The sequence below is a fragment of the Mastigoproctus giganteus genome, chromosome 3, assembly GCF_048544385.1.
Source record: "Mastigoproctus giganteus isolate SK-2022 chromosome 3, ASM4854438v1, whole genome shotgun sequence".
Lineage (NCBI taxonomy): Eukaryota > Metazoa > Arthropoda > Arachnida > Uropygi > Thelyphonidae > Mastigoproctus > Mastigoproctus giganteus.
In genome coordinates, this window is record NC_143577.1 from 236156582 (window position 1) to 236169223 (window position 12642).

At 34.0% G+C, this 12642-nt stretch overlaps 1 protein-coding gene across 1 annotated transcript in view; it reads right to left on the bottom strand.

The window, feature by feature from the left end:
• LOC150088902 (sin3 histone deacetylase corepressor complex component SDS3-like) overlaps positions 1-12642 on the bottom strand; it is a 103621-nt gene that overhangs the window by 25399 nt on the left and 65580 nt on the right. The window contains exon 7 of the mRNA XM_090370948.1: positions 1437-1470. Coding sequence (XP_090227074.1) covers positions 1437-1470 — 34 coding nt within the window. The remainder of the gene's footprint in view (positions 1-1436; positions 1471-12642) is intronic.

Below are 12642 nucleotides of genomic sequence, written 5' to 3' on the forward strand. Positions count from 1 at the left end.
ACATATGGGTAGAAGTAACCCCAGAGAAACGTACCAACTATGTGGTACTACACTTAAGGTGGTAGAAAATGAAAAAGACCTGGGAGTAATGGTACAGGCAGATATGAAGTTTTCTGAGCAATGCAGACAGGCTGCCAGGGCAGGTCATGGGGTTTTGTCAATGATATATAGTAATTTTGCTAGCAGGGAAAAGGAGGTGATTATCCCGCTGTATAAGGCAATGGTCAGGCCACACCCTGAGTACTGCATACAGGTCTGGAAGCCTCATTGTAGGAAGGATGTAGATTTACTTGAGCGTGTACAGAGAAGGGCAACAAGATTGGTGAGGGGAATGAAGGGATCCTCTTACCAAGAGAGGCTTAAGTTCTGCAAATTGCAGTGGCTGGAGACTAGGCACCTGCGAGGTGATCTGATTGAGGTATATAAGGCCTTGAATGGGTTGAGCACGCTGAATTCTGATGGGGTCCTTCCACTTGTTCAGATTACGAACCTAAGGGGGCATAAATTCAAATTAAGAAAAGACAGATGTAGAATAGATGTGCGGAAATTTGCCTTTAGCCAGCGGGTGGTTAATTGCTGGAACAAACTTCCATATGTCGTTGTGGAAGTTGATAGGTTGAATAAATTTAAGGAGGAACTGGACAGGCATTTGGAGGGAATGGTGTGATTTTTTTTTTTTTTGACTGATGCTGCATAAGCTCATACATTTGCTTTCTTGCATCACATGCCACTACTACTACTACTCTTTCTGTTCTGCCTGTCATACCACTCCTGTACACACTGTGTGTCACAATTAAATTCAGCACTTCATATGTTATGCTGGTGCCAGTCTTGGTTACTCCTATTACCTTGGCATTTGTAACCTTGATCAATAGCTTGAATTCAAATTTATTTACTACTCCTGAAATTACAGCATTTGTATGGTTCTGACTATTCTGATGCATCTGTAGAGTGGCAATTCTTGACTGGGGTGCCAGGGCACTTTTGTGTTCTCTCAGATTATGAAATACTGTATTCAACTTAATGAAAGCTGCTTTTCATGTGTGCTGCAAATACAATGATTATTTCACACAAAAGGTGTTTCAAGTGACAAAAGTTTGAAGATCAATGCAATAAAGAGTATTCTGATAATAATCTGTAACTTCTGGCAATTTCTGTCATTAATCCTCTTTCCCTCCTGATATCTTGACCAATTGTAATACAAACAGTATAGTACACAGCAGCAGCATTTTCAAAAATGTAATATAATTCAGTCAACTAGGGTATCAAGCACTTTCCCCAGAGTAATAGAAGACTGTTCATTATATACAAGCTTCCATTCGAATATATACACAATTTCTACCAAAGTGGATGAGAACTGTTTTTAAAAATCATGAAATATTGTGAAAAAAAAAAAAAAAAAAACTTTATGAAGTCTAAGTTTAGTATTCACTTACAGTCCTGCCTTTTGCTTCCTGCAGGCAACTTTCCCTGAAAAAAAAATAAAATAAAATAAATAAGCGTTTATTTATTTATTTTTGGTCTTCAAATAAGTGCATATTATAATTTTAACAAAATTAAAAAGCAAGTATAGAAACAGAATTTATGAATGACATAAACATGTGAAATGATGGGGAGAAAAAAGTTGATTTTAGCCCAAAGCATAAAACATGCTGTTTAAAATCATATATATCCATTAACCTTTAATAACTGTGGAGAATCATTTTAACCCTTCTTGCTCTCTCTTTATTCTCCTTCCCTTGAAAAAACTTCCATTCACACTGAAGTACTTCCCATTTATTTACAAGTTACAATTTTCAGTCAAATTCAAGAAGTTGCTACTGAACACAGTAAAAGTGTGCTACAAAGTTTACAATATCTTGTAATTGAATTCACATTACTATTGGTAGTTAAGTGGAAATAAACCTGGTCCTTAATTTGTTATCACTATACGCTGTATAGTGATAACAAATATATAATGATGCATGTGCACATATGCAAATGCATATAATATGAATATTACTAGTAACATTCCATATTTTGTTAATTTGATCAGTTTTTCAGATATTAAATGGAAATGTGACTTCAGCCATTGAAAACATTATTACAATAAATTAGCATGGGAAAACATGTTTTTACTTTTGCCACTGGCTTGTGTATTACATTGTGCATATGGTATGTGCAAAATTAGAGAACCTTCTTGTCTGCATTTGCTTGATTATAAGGTTATTGAGCATCACCACCCCACAACAAGATTTGTGAATGATTCTTTTCAGTTATGGAAAGACCAAGAATCAACTAATGACAAAAAAAGTGTGCATTTTTGTTAATGATGCTGCTCCATGTATGATAAAGGCACCTTCTGCATTACAAGTTTTCTATCCAACCCTAATCCACTTTACTTGCTTAGCCCATGGCTTACATAGACTTGCAGAAACAATTTGGTACAATTTTGGCAAAGTTAAGTTATTTCTTGTATTAAAAAGATTTTCATAAAAGCCTCTACTTGCATTGCTATTTACAGAGATATGCAATGTGGCTTCTCGATTCCATCATAGTCTATTTTGAAAAGGCGGGAAACAGTTATGTACAGCACTGTTTTATGCTAAAAATTCTGATTCTATAAAAAAGTTGTCAATGCTTTGGATACTGCAGTTATTGGTGCTTCCAAGCTAATTCAGTGGTTAGACTGCATTTGCTGTTTGTTGAGGCTCATTTTGCTTGAACACCTAATTCAATAAACAATCTGAAGAAATGGAACTTTATTTGAGAAATGCAATGGAAGAGGTAAGGAAAGTTCAATTAGAAATTTCAACCACCCTTGGAGACAGAGGAGAGAAAATAAAAATTTGGTGGCATTTTAAAAAAAGAATGCTGGATTTCAAATTTTAAGGAAAATAGATGACTTTGTTAATGAAAATGAACATGGGCTCCCATTTCAAGTAGAGGCTACAAAGACTCACATTTTTAAACTGAATATGATTATTTCCATTGATGTGGAAGGATAATCTCTGTTTTTATAATGATTTTAGATGATAAAAGCTACAAATTTACAATCATTGCATTGAAAAATATTGCTGTTTATTGTAGCAAAAGTTATTCAATGGGCAAGTTGTGAAATGATCCTTATTCTAAAACTTTTTGTTAATGGTTTTACTACTTTTACTGAATACAAAGTTTAATTGTGCAAGAAACTGGTAATAAATGTAAAAAAGTGTTATTGCAGAATTTCAGTGCATATCATATATTTGACTGCATATCTGCATGCATATTTTGTCTGTTTTTTTTTTTTTTTTTTTTGCCAGTTTATATTATTCTATGTCTAGTTATTATATAAGCACTAAACAGATAACCACTGAAGAATATAACAGTTAAAAGGAATCTTAATACAGGAATATAAAATTATTATTATTTATATAACCATTGTTTTGAATTGCAACAAACATATTTAGCATAACATGAGATACACATGATCTGTTCCAATAAATTCATGAAACACTCACAATATCACTAAACCTTTAGGTGATCGTAAGGGGCTACTAGGTGGCCCTGTCATCTTTCATAGCAATTTTTATATAGAAATAATGGCCCTAGCCTGTGGAGATCCTCAATACCTTCAAGACAATCGATTTTCTTTATTTTTTTGTTAACAATATGATATTTTTACTTGCTGTCACAATGAAGACATGCAATCAAATATAAAATGTCCAGCCTTGTTTACAAACTTTGTGATGCCATTATTTCACAATTACTGGAACTGAGAAAAAAAAAAGCACTAATGCAAAAAAAGGTTATAAAACATTCTAAAAAGCAGTTGTGTTATTTACCCTTAGGCAGTAAGCAAGCGTCACATTATAAAATGCTCTGGCATTCTTTTGGTTATCAGAGTGGCATGTAATGAAGGGAGACAAATTTTTACTCAAAGGTGAATCTTCTGCACTTGGCTTCACAGAAAGTGTGAATAATTACTGTAAACAAACATAGAAATGTTTTTATTCATTTATATCAACAGTCTAAACAAGGAGGAAGTTACATGGAAGTGTAAAAAAAATGTCAAAAAAATAAAACTTGGAGTTTTATTTTTACAAAAATAATTTTGATTTTTTGTAAAAAAAAAATTTTATAATTGCACTGCTGACTACTTGTAATTTTTTTGGAAAAAAAATGAAAAAAATCAATAAATAGATGCTTTATAAATACTGAAAATTTGTTTTAAAACATTCATATAAAAAGCTACTATAATTGTGATGCAACATCCAAAAAGTGCACAGTATTATTAATAAAAATTCAATGAGAAATTATTTTTATTGATGCCCAGCAGTGATGATTTTCTCTTGTAGTTGGCACAGTTTTCTCTTGTAGTTGGCACAGTTTTCTCTTGTAGTTAATACACAATATTAACAAAAAATTGGCAACTTTCAGTTGAATAGAATGACCATAGTGCATTTTTTTCTTTCAACAGCCAGTCTGAAATGCAATTTCAACAAAATTTTCATACATGACATGGAAAATAGCCTCCCAGTAGACTTTCCATTTATTACTGGCACACAAATTTTATTCATATAATAATCTTTCATACAAATTTGTATGTAAAAATTTAATCTGTTATAAATGAAGCTGTTTGCAACAAATACAAGTTTCAGTTTCCATGGATTTATGCTATATGAACGGCTTTAAAGAACCACTGGAAATAGCACCTATGGCTATAACAAAGGAGTTCTAAGGAATTTGGTAATACTCACTAATGTACAGACAAGCTCTGACAGTGGGTAAAAAATTTATATAGTATACTACATTCCTGTATTGGAATTACAAAAAAGCTTTAGAGAGGGAAAAAAATAAATAAATAAAAACAAAACGTCAGTTTTCAGTAATCTTCTGTGCAGTGCAGACCTTGCAAATGTTTTTGCAAGAACTGCACTGCACGTTGGCATAAAAAAAACAAAAAAAAAAAAAACTGAAATGTGATAGAGGCCATGAAAAAGCTGATATAAAAAAGAATATTCTGCCTAGTTCCTTATCAACAATAGTTAAAAACAAAGTTCAAATTATGTAGCAAAGAAAATGATTTGTCCTGCCTTGTATTTGGTCATCAAAGAGGTTCTGTAATGGTTCTCAGAAGCTGGAGATAAAACCTGCTAACGAGTGGGTCAATTCTATAAGCAAAAGCTTGTGTTCTTGCTTTGAACCAAGAATTGGCTAAATGAAGTAATTCAAAGACTGAAAAACACAAATGCTGTAATGGCAAGTCCAGTTAGATCCATTCCCTTAAAATAATTCATTACTTTTTTGTGCATTATAATGAACAACAGTGACATAAATAAACCCCCTAACATATGCAAATCTGTAAAGCCCTGTTGTTTTAAGGGAATATATCTAACTAACTTCCCATTACATACTGCAATAACAAACAGGTATGAATAGCTAAAAGAATTTGATTGCAAAATGGCTGCTAAATGAAGAATAGTGAAATTTGTATCTGAGGATGGAGAAAGAAATGATAGATGCTACAGAGCAGTAGGTATCAGAAGGCTCTGAGAACTATTGACCTAATTTCTATGATTTGTGTTTACAAGTATTGTATTTACACAACCAGCAGTGGTATACAGTAGTAGCAGTAATGGCAAATGATGCAAGAAAGCAAGCTTATATGGCATCAGCAAAAAAAAAAAAAGAAAAACCCAGTTCAACCATCTGTACCCTCCATGAATTTGTCTACTTCTCCCTTGAATTTATTCAACCTATTCACTTCCATAATGACAGATGAAAGGTCATTTCAACAATCAACCATTCACTGGTTAAAGACAAACTTCTGCATGTTTATCCTGCAACCATCCTTCCTCAACTTGAATTTATGCCTCCTTGTGTGTAGTCTCAGCAAGTGAAAGAATGTCACTTGCTGAGATCTGAAAGGGAGGGAAAGGCTTTTGCCTTTCCCTCTCTTTACGATAGTTGTCTTTAATTAAATTTCACATTAGTACACCATGATCACTGCCATCCAGTGGATCTCTTGTCTGCAGATTCTTAATGTATGAAGAATCACTGCTGATCACCAGATCAACAGTATTGCTTTCTCTTGTTGGCTCTCTAACATGCTTGCTGAAGAAAACAGTAAGAAATCCATAAAAGTCGTCATAGTGTGTGAGTGACCAATCCACAAATTCCAGTCAACATCTGGAAAGTTAAAATCCCTCATTATGAGACATTTTGAATTTTTGGTCCTCTCTATTTCCCTGTATAGCTTGGCATACTCATCACAATCATTAAGCCTATTAGACACTTTACTCTCAATTTTGTTTTCCCAGTGCTTATATCACATCAAACTGACTCAGCATTGCATTCGTTACCCAAGTTAACTGGATACACTGTCTTAGATTTAATATTCTTCTTAACTAAGAGCATAACCCCTCCATCTCTCTTGTCAGTCCTTCCTGTATACATGTAGTCCCCATATTCAAATTCAGCATCATTAATGTTTGAGTAACAACACGTCTTCACTATTCCTACAATGTCTGCATTCACAACTTAATCAGTACTTCAAATTCATCAAAGTTATTTACAATGCTCCTGGAATTGGTGTACATGCAAATATACATGCACCTGTTTTTTACTCTTGGTTACCCCAACGTAGCCCATGTATTAATTTGTTCCACGATGACCCAGAGCAAGTCCTAAAATCCAAGACACCTTGCTTTCCAGGCTGTTGCATGTACTGACAGTAGCAATGCAAGGATCACTTTCACTTCTGTCTGTGGCTCTAGTTAAACTATTAGTCTGCATATCCCCCCCCCCAAGCTAGCAGTTTTTCAACCCACCTGTCACTGCCTCAATTGCACCCCTTCTATTCAAGTTTATCTCATCCCTGTAAAAACAGTCTCTCCTATTAACAAGCACAGACAATGCCGAGAAAAATTCTACCCCATGAACCTTGCACATTCTCTTCAGGGCCAAATTATTGGCCCTGAAGAGAATGTGCAAGGTATACTCCTCAACATATACTCCCTCCATTTGTGTCTGGACAGAATTGCAGACTCTTTCAAATATAATCCTAACTCGAGACTTTTTTTGCCAGCATTGCCCTGTACTTGTTAAGCAAGTCATCAGATCTCTTACTGTTAATATCATTATTTCCAGTGTGTACAACAATATCACCTTTTGTGCCCTTAAAAGATATTGGCATACATATATCATGGATTAGAAATGTGAATCATCACCTGTCTATTTGAAAATGCCTAGGGGGTAACAATTCAACATAAAGAAAAAGAAAGAAAAAGGTTAAAAAAAATACAGTACTATGTATCACAGCAGAGCCAAATTGCCACTACATCATTCTAAAAAGTATTCTAATTCATCATGCTAATTTTTTAGTTTGTTTTTCGTAAGAATTGGGTGGGATGGCATTCAAATAAGTATAAAGATATTTTTAAATCTTGTTATAGCAGAACAAGGGCTATCAAAACATGGCTTTTGAATAAATATACTATAGTCAAATTCAGATAACCTTAAGAGAGCAATTATTGAAGGACACTAACTACTTTCTCAACAAAATTATTAAATTCAAGTCAATGAAAAGTTGTTGAAAACTGGCTGTGCTATTTATATTTTATGATGCAGATTTTTTTTTTTTAATATTGACACAATTTCACGAGAATCTTATGAAACCAAATAATACTTCCTATCTGCAGTATAAATTTATTAAACAAAGTAGTTATTAGCTATTATATCTCAGTTAATAATACATATAGAGCGGCGGACAAAAAAACTGCATCACTTGTGAATTTTGCAAATAATGTGTTTTATGCTGCATTGTGGGTTGCAGAAATATTCGAAATGCATTTATTAGATGGGATATATATCTCTGTGAATGAAATCCAATAAAGACTCCACCTGATATACCTAATTGCCATAAATATCTTTCCAAAGGGTAAAATGCATAATTAACAGAAATATGAGAAATCATGCAAATGGAAATCATGACAACCAAACATACATTTTATTTCATTTACGTGTACAAACTGAAATGACAAGTTAACATAATAGTTTTATGTACTGTAAATCAGCAAAATAAGTCCTCGATATTTTGTTTTTCCTCATTGAGCTACAGTGTGGTGAACCCTAATAATGGGTTTCAGGCACTCCTCCAAGATAACAGTGTAGGATTCTGCATTCACCGTTCCATTAATAAACTTAATTCGCCTCACCCCTTTGCTTGTTATGCATCCCCAGACCATCTGACCGGCGGAGAACTTTACAGTTGGTTTTATGCAGTCAGGATTGTATGCCTTCGATTTTCGTCTTCTGACATATCACTTCCCATCCGAGCCATGCAGGTTGCATTTCAATTCATCAGAAAAGATGGTGTCCCATTGCTATTTTGTCCGTGAAACGTGTTTTGGCCCAAGCAAGCTGTTTCTTCCTCATTTGTTGGGTCAACAAAGGCTTCTTCTTGGACCGATAGGCATGCAGACCACATTCCGAAAGCTGTCTTTCAATAGTTTGTGTTTCAATACCAGAGGCCATCTCAAAGTCCAGTTTTAGATCAGGAGCACAAATATGCTGATTACAAAGGCATAGTCATTTCAAATATCGATCTTGGGAAGGTGTAGTCACTCTCTTCCAGCCTGATCCAGATCTTCTCTTCATATCACCGGTTTCATGCTTTAATTTCAGCACCCAGGATACTGTTGACTGGTGGTAGACTATTTTATCAGCGATAGCACACGCAGAAAGCCCTGCCTGGGACAGAGCAACAGCTACACTTTTTTTTCTTGGTGTCAGCTGAACATATGGAGCAATGCTTACACCTCCACAAAACAGGATACTAATGAGCGTGTATACCCTTCCAATGCCATATTTATAGAAATGGCTGATGCAATTGAAGCATTATCTGACGCAATACCTTTGCTTTGCGAAAACAAAATGACTGTAATCAAACAATATCTTATATGTTTCACTACAAATGTTACTTTTTAAGGTGATGCAGTTTTTTTGTCTGCCACTGTAAGTGTTAATTTATTATTATGATTTCCTGTGTGACGATATCAAAGATATCAAACAGGATGACATCAAACGTGTTACAAAGACACCAAACATCAATCACAATTACAGAAAGCACCATTAAATGGTTATTATTTATTCTACATTATATAGAAATGGCAATCATGCCTAATACAAAATTTTGTTGCTTCCAGCCAGATTCAATTCTGTCAATGCAAACATTAAAAATTGCAAATGCTAAAATTTATCAATATAAATTTTCAATACAGTAATGGAAATGGATTAATTCTGGCAGTTTAAAACAATGAAAACAACAGATATTTATGAATATGCTAAATTTTCAAGGTGTATATGCTCCACGCATACTTTCATCTCAATGCACTTCATTTAGTCAAGAATACCACTGTAGTCCAGCTGCTCATGATAATGTAGGCAGCTCTGACTAAGTGATTAGTAGGGATCTCAGTTCATTCTTCTAGTTGAATATTAGTTGCAGTAACAAAAAACAAGAAGGTTGGTACTTGTCTTTTCAGAGTAGCTTGTATGGTCCTGTAAGAATGCTTATTGCTTTTAACCCAACTTTTGAAGTTTTCAAATCATTAATTAAAAGAAGATATGCACATATTTACTTTTTTTATAAATGTTGTATTTGCATTTCTTAAGAGTAACAGCCACAAGAAAAAAAAAAATAATAAAAATAAATAAATAATAAATACGAGAAGGGCTGGACATATATCAACTTACAGTTAGGCAGATCACAGTTACCATCTTGATATTACTGGATTCATTAATTTCCCATACAATGCTACCATGACCTTATATGGCCATGCTGGAGTATAATAAGAAAATTTATTTATTTATTCAAATAATATTCTACATTTTGTTTTGTGATTTTTTCAACTTTTCCTTTATGTCTAAGGCAGTGGTCGGCAATCTATGACATGCAAGTCATAAAGTGAACCGCTAGCATGATTTGGTTGATCTGTAGCTGAACATTTTAATTCATTTAAAAAATATTAAAAATCAAAATTTTTTAACAATCATATCGGTAACATAAAAACAGAATTTGAAAATAGATTCCGAAATTTTAAATTACACGGTCCAATGTTTTCATTCATAATTAATCCTGAGGAAATCAATGAAATGGATGTCTCACACACTTCAGTATTTTGAATTTTTATTAAATGACAATTTGCAGGTGGAATTAATAGAATTCAAAAGTTTAGCTTTATGGACAACCAAATTCAAAGAATTGTGCCATGAATTAGAAAAAAAAATATTCAAATCGATTAAAAGCAATATCTGAATGTTGGATTTCTCTTCCACTAAAATTTTGCTATATGAAAAAAATTTCAATCACCATTCTATCTGTATTCAGTTATTCTATAGTAAACAAATATTTTCTCAAATGAAATGTGTTAAATCCATTATGAAGCCAGCTAACAAAAGACAATTCAGAATCGTGTACCATTAAAAGTATCAAATATGAGGGTGTATCAAAAAGTTTGTACCCTGACCTAGATAAAACATCAGTAGGAAGATGTCGTTTTTAATATAAGTTGTCTATATATTCAATAACTAACATGTGAAATTTCATTCCCATAGGTGATTATACACCAGAGGTGGAGCCCAGAATCTGAGGAAGGATACTATGGTTGACAAAGTGGAGTATCGAGCAGTAATCAAGTTCTTGTATTTGCAGGGCAAGAAAGCTCAAAACATTGACAAAGAAATGAAAGCTGTGTATGGGCAGAATTGTCCATCCTACGACACTAAAAAAGTAGAAACGGGAGTTCCAGTGCAGTCGTACAAGTGTCTTTGACGAGTCAAGAGAAGGAAGGCCATCAACATCCACAGACAGTGAGATTGTTGCAAAGGTTGATTAGCTGGTGCTGTATGACAGGTGTGTGACAATTCCCTTCATCGCAAATGCAGTGGGAATTATTTACGGGTCTGCCCACACGATGGGTTCCAAGATTGCTGATGCCTTTGCAGAAGCAATGTTGAATGCAATGTTCTCGCCAATTGTTGGATTTGTGTGGCTTTGAACTACTGCAGCACCCACCCTATTCTCCTGACCTAGCACCGTCAGACTTCTTGTTTCGAGAAATGAAGAAACCATTTTGTGGACACTGCTCTGATTCGTCTCAGGAAGTCATCAATGAAGCAGAATCGTGGTTTCAGGCAAAAAGTACGGATTTCTATGATCAAGGCATTAAACAGCTGATCCATAGATGGGAAAAATGTGTTACTATAAACGGAGAGTACATAGAAAAAGATTAAAGTTGCTGTGAAGTTTCACCTTTCTAGGGCTATTATTTCTAGGTAAGGATACAAATGTTTTGATACCCCCTCGTACCAACCAGATTTCGTATACCTTTCCAAAGAAATTCAGCATCAAGGAAGCCATTAAAAATTCTTATACTTCATTACTAAAAATTATATTTCAAAAATGTAAATAAAAGATTTGTGAATTATTTTTATTTATTGATTACATCCTACATAATCTTCAATATCTATACTACACAGTTTTCATTACCAATCGACTATTATGATGCAACAAAAAATTCGTAAAGCAAGATGTGATCTGCCATAGAAAAAGATTGTTGACCACTGGTCTAAGGGATAATTATTGAAGGGAAGGTCCATTTCCACAACTACAGTAAACCCCTGCTATTCGCGGTATCTGTATTTGCGGTTTTGCGTATTCGCGATCGCCGATTTAATATAAAATGAAACCTAAAAAAATGTGAATTTTAATGCGCCGTGAATATTTTCCGTCATAAAAAAAACATGGGTGTGGCTAAAATTATCTTTTCCGGTTAAAACAGCGCTCAGTGGGTGGGGGAAGAGGGGTGACAAAATCGCGAGCGTGGATGTTTCTCGCTAATCCTTGTTCGGTATGGGTTATGCGCTTGTCATGGAAGGTTTCGTCGTTTGCTTTTAATTTATATGCTTATAAATTAAATAAATTTATCAATTTATAAATTGATATCTTAAAAAATGATAAATATACCGTTTTGCAGTGTAAAACAGACTTTTTCGAGTGTGTTAACGGAACAAAGTGACTTTATTGTGGACAAGTTCTTTCTAACCCCTACAAAAATATGGCTACGAATAACAAGAGAAATGTGATAATATCAAAGAAGGTGATGACATTAGCGAATAAAATTGAGTTATTAGATAAAATTTCTAATGGTAAAAGTGTCTCAGTGGCAAAACATTATAAAATCAATGAGTCAACGGATCAATCAAAAAATCGGAAGAAAAAATCCACCGTAGTGTCCGTGAAAACGCGCTAATTGCTTCAAAAATTTGCTCTGTAACTCGTGATGTTAAATTAGAAAAAATGGAAAAGGCTTTAAATCTGTGGATAGAAGACCGAACTCAAAATAAAATTCCGTTAAGTTCACACATCATTCGTGAAAAGGCAAAACTCCTTTATCAACACTTTAGCGAAACTGGTGATAGCACAGGCGGGATAAGTTTTTTTGCTAGCAAAGGCGCTGGTTTGAGAGATTTGTTTGAAATTTCTAATAAATATTACATTTAATATTAAATTGTTTCTTATTTTCATTTCGATGCCATATGCTTGCATTTCACTATGTACTGTCTATGTACATAGTCATATTATGAAGGTACATATAATACATACATAGGCAAAAT